The sequence below is a fragment of the Cyanistes caeruleus genome, chromosome 4, assembly GCF_971803275.1.
Source record: "Cyanistes caeruleus chromosome 4, bCyaCae1.hap1.1, whole genome shotgun sequence".
NCBI classification, from domain to species: Eukaryota; Metazoa; Chordata; class Aves; order Passeriformes; family Paridae; genus Cyanistes; species Cyanistes caeruleus.
The window spans coordinates 80,898,713-80,911,883 of NC_141704.1; the positions used below are offsets into that span (position 1 = coordinate 80,898,713).

At 37.6% G+C, this 13,171-nt stretch overlaps 1 protein-coding gene and 1 long non-coding RNA gene across 15 annotated transcripts in view; one reads left to right on the plus strand and one right to left on the minus strand.

Annotated features, from left to right (window-relative positions):
• EPS8 (EGFR pathway substrate 8, signaling adaptor) overlaps positions 1-13,171 on the plus strand; it is a 129,619-nt gene that overhangs the window by 87,968 nt on the left and 28,480 nt on the right. For all 14 annotated transcript variants that reach the window (XM_023925535.2, XM_023925572.2, XM_086886002.1 and 11 more), the window contains 8 exons: positions 1,200-1,361; positions 1,561-1,710; positions 4,012-4,094; positions 6,062-6,198; positions 8,738-8,811; positions 9,871-9,997; positions 10,353-10,441; positions 12,707-12,781. In XM_023925535.2, the coding sequence (XP_023781303.2) occupies positions 1,200-1,361; positions 1,561-1,710; positions 4,012-4,094; positions 6,062-6,198; positions 8,738-8,811; positions 9,871-9,997; positions 10,353-10,441; positions 12,707-12,781 (897 nt within the window). The remainder of the gene's footprint in view (positions 1-1,199; positions 1,362-1,560; positions 1,711-4,011; positions 4,095-6,061; positions 6,199-8,737; positions 8,812-9,870; positions 9,998-10,352; positions 10,442-12,706; positions 12,782-13,171) is intronic.
• On the minus strand, positions 511-6,063 carry LOC147653823 (uncharacterized). The gene is made up of 6 exons (XR_015285940.1): positions 5,899-6,063; positions 4,840-4,892; positions 4,540-4,619; positions 4,312-4,390; positions 2,839-2,929; positions 511-1,382 (listed from the first exon to the last, which is right to left on the minus strand). It is a non-coding gene; the product is annotated as an uncharacterized LOC147653823 (long non-coding RNA).

A 13,171-nucleotide genomic window follows, 5' to 3' on the forward strand; every position in this document is an offset into this window, starting at 1 on the left:
CACAGATTCTCAGCTCCTTTTTGCTGGGTTTTAAAGCATCTGTGTATTGTGAGATCATATGCAGAAGATTCCTAATTTCAAGTGCTATGATCAGCTTGCAAATGAGTACATGTGTTGGTTCTAATTGCCTGTCTATTTTTGTGTGGGTTCTTCATAACAGTTTGGTCCTGTACTGGCATAACAATTAAGTGTTTGCATTTGAAATCTAAGCATTCCTGGCTAAGCAGCCAGTACAGAGTTTGTTTCACTTTACTTCTTTTAAATACTTTGATTATATGCAGCTTACACCTACTTTCTTCTCTGTAATTACCATGTGCTGTTATCCTGTTACAGAAGAAAGCACAGTTAATTCTTTTTTTTATTATTTTCATTTTTTTAAAGTTATTTAGAAGACTGATAAGCAAGCGTACATTAAATGTGGTTCAGCTTGAACGAGTGTTACCAGATCTTCAATTAGAATGCAAAGGTGGATTCATGCCCGAAAAAAATGAAATAATTTTGTGGGTTTACTTGCATGCTGAAGGAGAAATTGCCACAGCCATAATGACAGGGAAGCTAGCTGAGGTGATGTTTATGATGTATTTTTTAGTTTCCAGGCCGTTAATTGAATCTGGAGAATATTCCAAGCTGATGGTGAGCAAAAGTAGTTACTATTTTCTTCTGTGCTGCACATAAAAGTGACCAGCCTGTCCATAAGGTATCCCAGTCAGATGCAAGCCCGTCCTGGTTGCCACCAGCAGGCTACTGGCAGCTCTGGAAGAGATGAGGACACTCCAGGTCAGGGTGGTGGTGGAGCTGCACTGGCAGGGAGCTTCTGGGAAGCTTCTGCTGGCACCTCCTGAATTCAGCTTGCCAAGAGAGAGACAGGTTTTCACTCCTCAAGAAAGCTAATTAAAACTCATGGTTTAATTCTAGCTTTGATACCTGGAGGATGTCAGAATGTGCCTTCAAGTCTAACTGCTCACATTGGTGAGGAAATGACAGTGGGTGTCAAAAAGCAAGCTACAAAAATGAGTTGACTTAAAATGACATTGTGGACCAAAGAGCCTTCCCCATGTCTTAGAGGTGGGCTCTGTCATATAGAAAGGCACTTTTACTCATGAATAATTTGTGTTGCTGGCAATTTAAATGCTGATACTCCTGAACAATAGGGAAAATTGCAATCATAATTTCTTTTAAATGTACTTCTTACTCACCAGCACTTGACCACCTTTGTTCTGGACCGAAAAGAGGCAATGATTACAGTGGATGATGGAATCAGGAAGCTGAAATTGTTGGATGCCAAAGGCAAAGTGTGGACTCAAGACATGATTCTTCAAGTGGATGACAAAGCTGTCAGTTTGGTGGACTTGGAATCAAAGGTAAGATCTGTGAGTGACAGTCTCATTTTCAGAGAGAGAGAAAAAGGGAGCAAGCAGAAAAAGCATGTATGTGAGATTGAGGGTTTTAATTAGCTTATTATCACTTTCCCTTTATAGCTCATGCAGTTTTTCTGAGATCAGGACACTGTATAGTAAGGTGGTATTTTTTGTTTTCTTCTTTTTTCCCCTCTTCTGACAGAATGAACTGGAGAATTTTCCTTTAAGCACAATTCAGCATTGCCAAGCTGTGATGAATGCATGCAACTACAATTCAATTCTTGCATTAATATGTAAAGAACCAACCCAAAACAAGCCTGATTTGCATCTTTTCCAGTGTGATGAAATTAAGGTAAGATAATAGTGGAGATCTGCTATGACTTATTTGTATAGGGGAGGTTGTATGAATTGACCAGAACAGTGGATAAAGCCAAATGAGCTGATTCATAGAAAATAATTCTGTACTTTTATTGTAAATATGCTCTAAATTTAATCCACTTATGATATCAGCACTACTCATAGTGTGTTAATAGTGTAGTGTGTATTGCAAAGGAGTAATCTAATATTTGAGCTGAATTCTTTGTGCATGCTCAGATATATCCTCACTGCAAATATTGGTTCTTGGACTCTATAGCTGCTAATTTAGATTTGCAAATATATAAAGCTCTGGAAAATATCTATGGTTTGCCTTCACACTTCTGAAAAAAGCGATGTAAAATAATTTGAGTTGCCTCAAATTTATTTTATAATCTTCAAAGAGCTCATCTTAGTCCTGATTCCTGCCTACTCTTTCAGCGCTTTTTGTCCCTGAACAGTTAAACACTCTCTACATTTTCACCTCTCTGCATCTCTGCTCTGCTGGAGAGATCTTGAAAGGGAAAACAGTCCTTGCAGGAGGGGCAAAGCAAGGAAAGAGATTGCTTGTATCTGATGAAAATATTACCTTCAAGTGTAAATTATTTTTTTAATGTATTCTACAATACTTCTTTATTTCTGAGGTTATAAATTTTAATTCTGTTTGTTATTCTCTGTAATTCCAGTTGACAATTTCATAGGGATTTCTTAATTCCTTTGTAGCAGTTTGTATTATTGTCTTGAAACAACAGATTGTTAATCACACTATGCAACAGTTTTGGAATTAGCATGGTGAGAGCTCTGTGAGGATGATTAGGTATTGTGTGATCTGTTGCTCAGAATTTGCTGTTTTAAAGGAAAGTGGGATCTGTCAGAAGTTCAGGGGGTATTGTGTTAAATAATGCAGGGATCCCTTTTGAGGTGTTTTTGAACTCAGCTTCTCAATGTGTAGAGTTGGTCTCTTCATTTTTTTAAGAGAAATTTCAAAATTTAATTTTTGAAATTTTTGTTTCTCTGTGTACACATAAAAATGTGGAGTACATAAGCATGACTTGTAAATCCAATATCTCCCTTTGTTCTGAAGTATTGTTTGATTCTGTGGCCATACCCTGTTTTTTTTCCTTACCCATGAAACTTTTCTGGTTTTGAAAGTTTAGGTCTTTCTCTGTTGGCTTTTCCCTGCTTTTGATGGAAGTTAAAAGCAACTCCAGGAGCCTCTGCAATAAAAAATAGTTAAAATCAATACTATTTGGGGCATTCTAACATTTTATAAGCAAGAAAAAAATTACACAGTAAATACCAAGAGTATTGGATTAATGGAATTCTTCTGGGTTCAAGTTCCTCTTATCCCCTGAGGTTTTTTTTTCTATTAAATCTGTAAATTTTATCATAACTATTCTGTAGTGGAATCCATTATAGCCTGAAAAGTCCCGTAATCCCCTCAAATCCTAAATTCAACAATGTGTTCTGGTCCTAGCAGAAGTTATGTATTCCTCCCAGAAAGGTACACACTTCTGCATTATGAGAGTACTAAGAAATACATGGTCCTTGCAGAGTGAGCCCAGGCACTGACAGATTTGGGCTTTGACAGCCTTTGTAGGAAATTAATTTGTCAGCTGAAGACATGTAACAGAGCATTGTAAATCCTGCGAGAAGCCATGACCTATTTAATGCAAGATCTATTAAAATAATGCTTTAGACTTGCATCAGAATTTCACTTGTGGGGCCACTGGTGGGGGCAGGTTGCAGTTGTGGAGTGGCAGGAACGTACACGTTAGGGAATCTTCTGAAAAATTAATCTTCTGTTACATCAAAGAGAAATTGGAGGCTGTGTCGTTATTTCTGAAAGGAAATTGTATCATTACGAGTTATTTTCTTAATGCTTGTGCTGCTGCCATCTATAGTAGTTTTGCTGCTTCTATGTTTAGTAGATTTTCTTTTTATAGTCTGAGACAAACAAAATACTTGAGACAACCAGAAATTAGGAATGCAGAGGGGGAAAAAGTAGCTTATGCAATAGTGGTTGACTTGAGATAATTACAGCTGTTCAGACAAATTTGGTGTCTAGATTACGTACTTGTATGATGATAATGCTTCAAGTTGGAGTAATGACAAAAATACCAACTCCTAGATTTTGTTCTGTCTTTTTTTTTTTTTGTTCATGTGTAAAATAATTTGTCCCAGTGTTTTTTAATAAATGGGATTTGATAAGGTATTCTCTATCTAAAGCTGAGATATTTATTTCAAAGGTTTGGATGCAGTAGCTGATTCCTGATGTTTTCTGCTCCTTTCTCCTTAGGCTACCCTTATTCATGAAGATATTGAAAGTGCAATCAGTGACAGCAAAAGTGGGAAACAAAAGAAGAGGCTGGAGACACTGAGGTAAAAATCCAACTTCTTGGCAGTGTGTAGGATCATCAAACAGCGTGACAGCATTCAGAAGCTCTCCAGGTCTGCCTGCTGTCTTTTGGGTTTTTTTGGGAGGACTTGAGCTTTTTTCCTTTTAGCTAATAATGTACTCCCATAGCTATGTGTATTAAAGCCATATCTTGCTTTAATAATTTTCTCATGTTCTGTCAATTTATAGTGTCAGTCTTACCTTCCCCAATTCCACCTTAGTGATGGGAACAACTGAGATCAATTCCACTTGTCAGAGAACGGCATTGCATGTCTCAGTTCTGCATATGGGTCAAATAGTTCAGAATTTAAATTAAAAAAAACACAAATTCCCTATAACTCCAAGTAAATAAGATTATGCTAAAAGGTTTTGGGATCTGAAGATGTTAAATAAAACAGCAACTGAAGATTGAATAATCTTCCTGCCTGCCTGTTTAACGATGCTGAAGACTTCTTGTTTCCCTGGTAGCAAAATCTTCTCTGCCAGCTGGAAATTATGGGGGAAGGAACCTGTTGGGTTCAGAGAAGATTAATACAGAAATGAGATGTAGCAAACAGAGGCATAAAAGCAAGGGCACAAATATATTAGATACTTAATGGTGATGGTTGTAGCTTGTTAGAAATTCAGTGTGTAGCTGCATGTGAGAGTATCTCTCATTAATAATTGTGCTCAGATAGAGAAATTTCTGCTGGACAAATATTAGAATGAATATATAATAGTTCTGGATACCTTTTAAATCCTGATGTGCAACCTGTGAAGATTTCCTAGAGCAAGGGGTACTCCTGGAAAAACAAAAGAGAACCTGAACTGTGTCTAACTCCATTTGTAGGTTTAAAATTAAACAAATAGACTTAACCATTAGTGGGACTGTTACAAACCAGGCATAAGCACCACAAGGCAATCCAGAGGGACTCCAACACATTGGATGCGCTGGGAAACTAATGAGATTTAATTGGGAAAAGAATGTAGGTCAATACATCTGTTGGGACAAATAATCTGAGATATCAGTCTCCGAGGGCTGTGAGGCCCCGAGGTCAAACGTGGGTGGCAGCTGAATGCTGGTTCCTCCCTTTTGGCTCCTGTGCCCGCTGGCATTGGGTCATTGATGAGTGAAAGGGGACTGCAGGAAGGAAAGGCAAAGGAAATGTTCGTTTGGGTTTTGTTTTCCTTTTTTTTGGTATTCTCTGTTCAAAGACCAAATGACATTTGATGTTTTGTGGTCTTGTTGTTGAATGCTGTGAATGAGATGGGCTTATAAAAGGTGAATTTAGTTTTTAAATAGAGCTCTGGGGAAGGAATGGGGGGATATGTACGACAGGAGCTACTGTGGTGTATTTTATATGTTGGTATTTATATGTTGGAATGAATTCAAAGACCTCTTTCCTCACAGTATTTAAAACTTCACTAAGAACTGGAAAATTGCAGGTGGGGGACATTGATGTGTTTGTATTGAGACAGGATGAACAGGCCCATAACAAAAACAAAACAGGCCCAAAACAAATCAGCCAGTAATTGGTTTTGTTGGTAGGGTTTTAAGCAAAAAGTGGTTGACAGCTGGCCAAACTTAGGGGACTAAATACTTGATTTGTGATGGCTGAAAGATAGCTTCAAATCTTCTGTCATACAAAAGACAAGCCCCACCCTTGTGGTGGTAAAAATGCCACCTAATAAGCCCAAGCCAGTTAATTTATCTGTGTAAACTGACATGTTCTGGGGATTTCCCAGGTGACAAAGGTTCACTAACTCTGATGGAGTGGCTTTCCTGCTGTGTTTAACATATTTACACACCGTGGTCTTGAGTGCTGGCAAGCCCAAAGTGCGGCCTGTGGTCCGAGAGGGCCTCGCGGCCTGCAGTCCAGGAGGGCCTTGCGAAGTTTCTTCTGACCAGGCACTAGAGAACAGAACGTTTTTCCTTCCAACATCACTCCTGGGCTTTCTCCTTTTCCTCTAGGATGATCTCCAAAGCTGACAGTGCCATCCCCCCGCCCCCACGGGCACCTGCCCCCGTGCCCCCGGGGACCATCACGCAGGTGGACGTGCGGAGCCGTGTGGCGGCGTGGTCGGCGTGGGCCTCGGAGCAGGGGGAATGTGAGTATTCCTGGGGGCCGCCGTGCCAAGGAGCGGCTGTGCACGCTGCTTGGCATCAACAGAGGTCATTTGGGAAGGGCACTTGGGCTGGATGCAGAAATGGTTGCACAAGGTCAGCCCTCTGCTCTTGCTGGGAGCAGATTTTCCCAGTCTGGTTTGAAGTGCCCCAAGCCAGTGCTGCCTGTTCTAGGGAGGAAGATCTGACTGCCAGAATCTGACTTGTCATCTACTTGCATTTGCTCATTTTCTGGATTCCTGTTGTCAGGAAAATTAATCCACAAGCACTAGAGGTTTATGTCCAAAAAGGAGACAGAGGAGTCCTTTTACTGTATCCAAATAAAGGGGAGAGGCCCATGGCCATTCCCCTGGGGTCTCTCCAATTTTTGGAGGACACAGCCTCCTTTTTATCCCAATTTCCCGGCCATGTCCCTCTCTTTCCCCACTGGCTGAGGTACTTGAGAGGCACAGACTTCCCAGAACGCCTGACACCTAAGATTCCCCTCTAATGTGTAACCCTCCCACTTAATTTTTAATTCTTACGGAATTTATGGTGTTTCCCTATTATCTCTTTCATCTTTCAATATCCAGTTTCATTTACCAGCAAACCTACAGTTTGTTTGTAGAGGCAAATATCTTTTTTCCCTTCATCAATCAGTGGAATCCATCCCATTGTTTATCTCTCAGTGCTAGTTTTATCTACCAGCAGACCCACAGCTTGTTTTTAAAGACAAATCCCTCATTCCTCTCACTGAGCAGAGCTTCTTTTACTTGTGCTTAGCTGGGTGTGAGTCCCAGATTTTAATCTGAGGTTTTTTTGTGAAGGTGGGAACAGTAACACAGTAATCTAATGATGTTCTCCTCACAATAGGGATATTTTGGACAATTAAAAAGTATAATCATGGATTAAAAGGTGAACTGAGATCAGCATAATTTATTTATATTTATCTTTATAATGGCAGCTTTGGCTAATTAGTTTGTTGGGGGTTTTATTTATTTATTTATTGTTGTTGTGCATTCTTGGGGTGGTTTTTTAAGCCTTAACTAGGAAATGCTGTAACATTCTTAATGGGTTGGGATTCCTCTGTTTGATGGTTGTCATTTTGATCAGATTTCTTTAAAAATAAAAGTTCTTTAGAAAGAATAAAGCTCCTTCTATAAAATGGACTAAAAAAGTTAAGATGAAGCCTCTTTTAGTTTGTTTTCTTTGGTTCTTTTAATAATAGATATCACAACTGTACCATAAAAAACCCTTAGATTCCTTATAATTTTTGTTTCATTAAATTTTTCTATATCACTCAACAAAGTACACAACTATGCAAAAAAAAAAACAACTTCAAATATTCAGGGCAATCTGAAATGCTAAGAATTATTTCATCTATGTGCCTACAGTATTAAATCTGTTTTGAATAAAGGCTGTCTTGTTCTTTTGCTTGAGTTCTGATATCAGAAAAATTTCATTAGTTTTGTGTCTTGTCAGACCAATTATGGGCATAAGTTCCTGCAGTTCCTTTTATTCCCCTCAGGTGGGTCTTTCCTAAAATGTATTTACTGAAATCCCACCTGTTCACAAATGCAGTGCAGGGTTAAAAATGGAAAACTTGTAATTCCTCAAAAAAATCTCCCTTGTTATTTTCAAAAGAGTCATTGAATCTGAGTGTTGTTATTTGGAAATATCAGTTCTATCACATCATTCTCTCTCCTTTCTGTGTTTCCAGACTTGGCATCCCTTTTTGCTAATAACTTTTTACATAAGAACTGTCTTCAAAGTCGCTGCACTCTTGCTTGCTTGCTTCTACTGGAGTAGCTTTCAGCATATCTTCCAAAATGGGATGATTCCTAATTGTGTTGTATTTATAATCTGCCACTTGGTGTTGAATTTTGTTTATTAATTTAGAGCCTGGTACCATATTTCTGCAGTTAACTTCATTTATGTAGTTAAGTGGACTAAAAGCATGTACAGAAGCTTTTTTTTTGTGAGCCTTGAGAGGATCAGGCATTAGGGTGTAAGATTTTCAGCTTGTGTGGAGTCCTTGCAAAGGGAATGGTCGAGTTTTGTCCATCTTTTTCTTACAGTAGTGTACTTTAAAGCATCAACTGTATAGAAATAGCTATATTTTTGTTTATATATTTATAGATATATATATAATTATATATATACAAAAATAACAATTTCTATACAATTGATGCTTTAAAGTACACTAAAGTATATATATATACTTTAGTATATATATAATAATAGATATCATTATAATATATGATTATGTATAATTTAATTACATGTAATATGCAATGATTATTTATATAGTATATCATGTAATATATATTATAATATAGAATATATATAATGTATTATATATTATAGAAGAAATAATATAATATAATATGTAATGTAATATAATGTAATATAATGTAATATAATATAATATAATATAATAATATAATATATAATATAATATTTGTTTATATTTTATGATTGTTATATAATAATATTCTAATCCCACAAATATGCATGTCTTATTCTCTTCTGTCCTCTTTGCAGATGAAAAGCACAGGCAATACCATGAGCAGGAAGAAACAGCAGAGATGATAGCAGCCAGGATCGACAGAGATGTTGTAAGTGAGAAGCTACACATGATGCTTCATCATGTCTGTGAAATTTTGCAGCTCTCCTTTGTGGGAAGACTTTTCTCCACATGAGAAATTCAGGAGAAAAGCTTTCCAAGCAGCCTCTGCTTGTTGTGATAGATCTAAAACGAACAGGTGGCAGTTTCTTTTCTGAATTTTTCTTTTTTTAAAAAGAAAGAAAAACACACTGAATGTTGATGACAAATTTTCTGCTGTGAAGAGCTGGAAATATAAATTTTAATTTTTTAACTAGACAGATTTCAGCAAACAATGTGAAGCTAAAAAATTCCATCAATTTAGCAGGACTTGAATATGTGTAACACCTGGAAAATAAACATGATCATTTCTGAAGAGAGGTGGAGCATGTTTATTTATAACTTAAAGCATTCCTGCATTTAAGCAACAATATTTGGCATGTTCTATGGTATATACAAGATCAAATATTGCCCCATGTGTCATTTGTAACTTTCTACTCCTCCACTCTGATTTTGCCCTCAGCAACATCAGAGGGTCTTGAGAAAAGTGTGTTGGAACCTGCTGGATTGGTGTCTTTGTGTTTTCTCCCAGGGTTCATTCATTCTTCTCCAGCTGCTCTTTGAAATCAATTCTTCAAAGAGCACTTCTCCACAAACAGCTTAATTTGTAGAGAGCTTCACCAAATAGCTTAATACTTAGTGCTAAAGGAGATTAGGAAGTTATACTCTTTACAAAAATGCTGTCCATTCAAATAAAAGAGATTTTTTTCCTGTGCTCTCAGTAGAAATGTAATGTGGAAATAAATTGCATAATTGCAGTCTGAGCTTAACAAATTTTAAAAACTTCCAGTGGACCTTTATTTTTAAAAAAATTAAAATTGAAATACTATATGGGTATGTAAACTTAAAAACACAAGGAATCTAAATATGGAATGTTCCAGCATAGAATTTGTTCCATGGAAGCTATTGGTGTCTGGGAGTCTGGACATTTCAATTTCTGGAGTATTTCTGCTATAGATTCTGTAGAGAAACATTTACTTTTCTTTAAATTTAAATTTCTCTTTTCCCACAGCAAATTCTGAACCATATTTTGGATGACATAGAGTATTTTGTTACCAAACTACAAAAAGCTGCTGAAGCATTTGCTGAGCTTTCAAAGAGGAAGAAAACTAAAAAAAGTAAAAAGAAAGGACCTGGAGGTGAGAGTTCATAGTGCACACTTTCTGTTTCTCTCAGGATCATTGAAGGAGCTAGGAAATGTATTTTTGTGTGGTTTTTATTAATTAGTGTAGCAATTTTCTCTCAATTTGAGCACAAAAGTTCCTATGCAGTATATGCTTAGAGGGAAACCTGTGAAAATCATTTGCTTGAAGTCAGTGGGGAATGACTAATTAGAGATGTGACCACAGAATCTGCTCCTGCCTTGGTTCTATATTTACAAAATTCTGTAAGATAGTAAATTTCTTGTGTGTTTTGCTGTTTACTATACCTGGAATATTTATGGAAGCTATATAACTATAAAAGGGTGTATAAAAATCTCCTTCTGTTCACCAGAGGGTGTTCTTACTCTCCGTGCAAAGCCACCACCTCCAGATGAATTTGTTGATTGCTTCCAAAAATTCAAGCATGGCTTCAATCTTCTGGTAAGTGATAGCAGCTCATGGGTATGAGATGGGAGGCCAGGGCTGGCCACCTCTGGGCTAGCTTGGCCTCTGAGCTTTGGGATGCTGCTCCTCAGCTTCTCTGCACAATGCCTAGATGACACATTTGGTGTTCAGCATCTTCCTTCCCTGGTTCTTTAAAGCCTTTTACTTGGGAAATTTGATTTTGAATCATAAAAGAATTCCTAGAAAGGTCTGTGGGGCTCACAGTTCTGTTGTGTGCTTGCCAGCATCACCAGCTGCGGCCTTAATTTGATTTTATTTAATTTGATTTTATTCTGCTGTGCCCATCAGACTCCCTGTGCTTGTTGCCATCATCACCCAGGAGCTTCTGGCCTCAGAACATTCCATCCAACAAATTGCTGTCTCCTTACAGTTTCTCAGTCAGCCAAAATGATAATTCAGGAGCTTTCTGCTGGCATCTCCTCTTCTTCAAGTGGCAGCCTCCTATTCAAGGGAGGCAGCACGTGGGACCTTGAAAGCATTTGCTGTCAGACACTGACTGTCCCTTCCAGCTGCTGGGGAGGCTGTGCCAGTGGGGAAAACTGCACTTGAATCCACTGAATCAAAACAGCTTCTTTCCTCCTCCTGGGGAGTGAGCTCTGATTGCAGGGCTGTAGGAAATATTTAGACATGTTAAAAATATCCTTTAAAAAAAAAAAAAAAAAGGCTGCATCAAGTGTCGTGGTTCTGACCTTGAGGGATTGCTCTTTTGAGGGAGGATGAATATCTTGGAACTTGCATGTCCTCAGTAAAAGATGTCATGTCCAGGGTTTTTTTTCCATTCTTTTTACTGCATTCTGCATTTCAATTAGATCTTTTTTTACCCAAGAAAAAATCTGTGCATCTTTGAATCTTTCTGTTCTGTGCAGGAGAAGTCACAGCTCTTGTTTTGATGCTCAGCAGCATCTGGGACGTGGTTCTAGTGCTGCTCTTGATGAGTTGTGCTGTGACAATCCTTTAACAATGCTTCACTTCAGCATTTTTGCAGGAGCAACAAAAGCCTGAAATTTGTGCTTTATGCCAGGCAAGGAGAACTGTATAAAATGAAGAATCTGGTATAAAAATAAAAGGAGTAGCTAGAAGAATAATATATTCGAGTAGAATGGAAATGGTTTTAAAATCTCATGCTGGAAGCTTCTAGAAATGCCTACCATCTGTCAAAAAGCTTCAGATAGACTGGGACTGGGTTGTTATGACTGAGGAGCAACATATAGGAAGTTATTAGAAGCAAAAACACATCCTCCTCCTCCTCCTTTATTCATTTAGAGGGACAGTTGGATGTAAAAAGCAGAACAAGGGTAGCCAAAAGCAGTTTGAGGAACAGATGGCAAGATGCAATAAAAACTACTATAACTCTTTAAAACACATTTGGGTTTCTCATTTCTGGAGCCCACAAAGCCAATGGGTGATCAGTAGATAAAAGAAATTCTCCAAGAATCAGCTGTATCAGTGAGTTTTAATGGTTTGGGGTATTTAGGATATTTTTTTTTAATGGTGGTGTTTGTAACTGTAGGTTGGCCTTGATGATCTCAGAGTTTTTTTCTAGAAATATCTTATTATAACAGGTAAAGTGATAGATGGAATTCACTACTGATAGATGTGATAGTCATGGACTGGTGAGGAAAAATCTAATATATAGAGCAAATCAGAACAAAATGTTGATGTAATAGAGATTCCTGGGAGAAAGACACTTGTGTTCAGTATTATCAACCAAGCAAATGGCAAAACCCATCAGGGGAAAAAAAAGGACAACAGAACATTAACAAAGAGCATCAGTATGCCATTATGTCACCTGGATTGAATTTTTTGGCCAGTGTAGCAAAATTGAAGGTGCAGGGTGGACAAGAATGCTTGAAGGAATTACTTCAGCTTGGAAATGACCAGATTCAGGAATAATCTAATAAGTCTGTAAATGGTTATGAGCATTGCTAGGAAAAAGTGAATTGAGAAAGACAATTTAGTTTTATTGGAAGAGTTTGCAGAATACTAATGAAAGTAAGAGATGTCAGATTTCCAAAGGTGATGCTTCTCCACAAAACATTTCATTTGGTTGTGGAACTTCTTGTTTTGCATGATAGGTGCTAAAATATGCATGGAGACAAGAGCAATGGGATGGATGGGCACTCAGCAGGCCAAGCACTGGGCTTAGGTGGACCTGAGCAGGATGGCCACTCTTACCTGAAGTATTTATTGTCTTAATAGTTAAATGCTTCTTAAAATGTACCATTTGTTCTATTCCTTCAGGCCAAGTTGAAGTTCCATATCCAAAATCCTAGTGCAGCTGATCTGGTTCATTTTCTCTTTACCCCACTACATATGGTAAGGTTTTACAGTTTTCTAAGTGTTTACCTTCAGAACTCTTGTATTTATATGCTCTGTAACCTTTTCAATGATAACAAGATTGAAATGTTGTGTCCCTGGACAATAAGTAAGGAAAATGTTTGTATCTCAGGATGAGGTTTTCTTTAGAAAACAATTTATCTCATTTTCTGCATATTTTCCCTTCTATTAAATGTATTTATTTAAATCATCTTTAGCCTTGTGTTACAGTTTCCCATTATAATTTTTGACTAGCAATACAAAAAATTGAGGTTCTCTACATAATGCAGGAGGAGAGTTGAAAGCATATTTAATGGAAGTATGTGTGGCTTTGATCAGTAAAGCAAAAAATATTATTGCCCAGAGTGGGTCTAAATAAAAAATGGATGG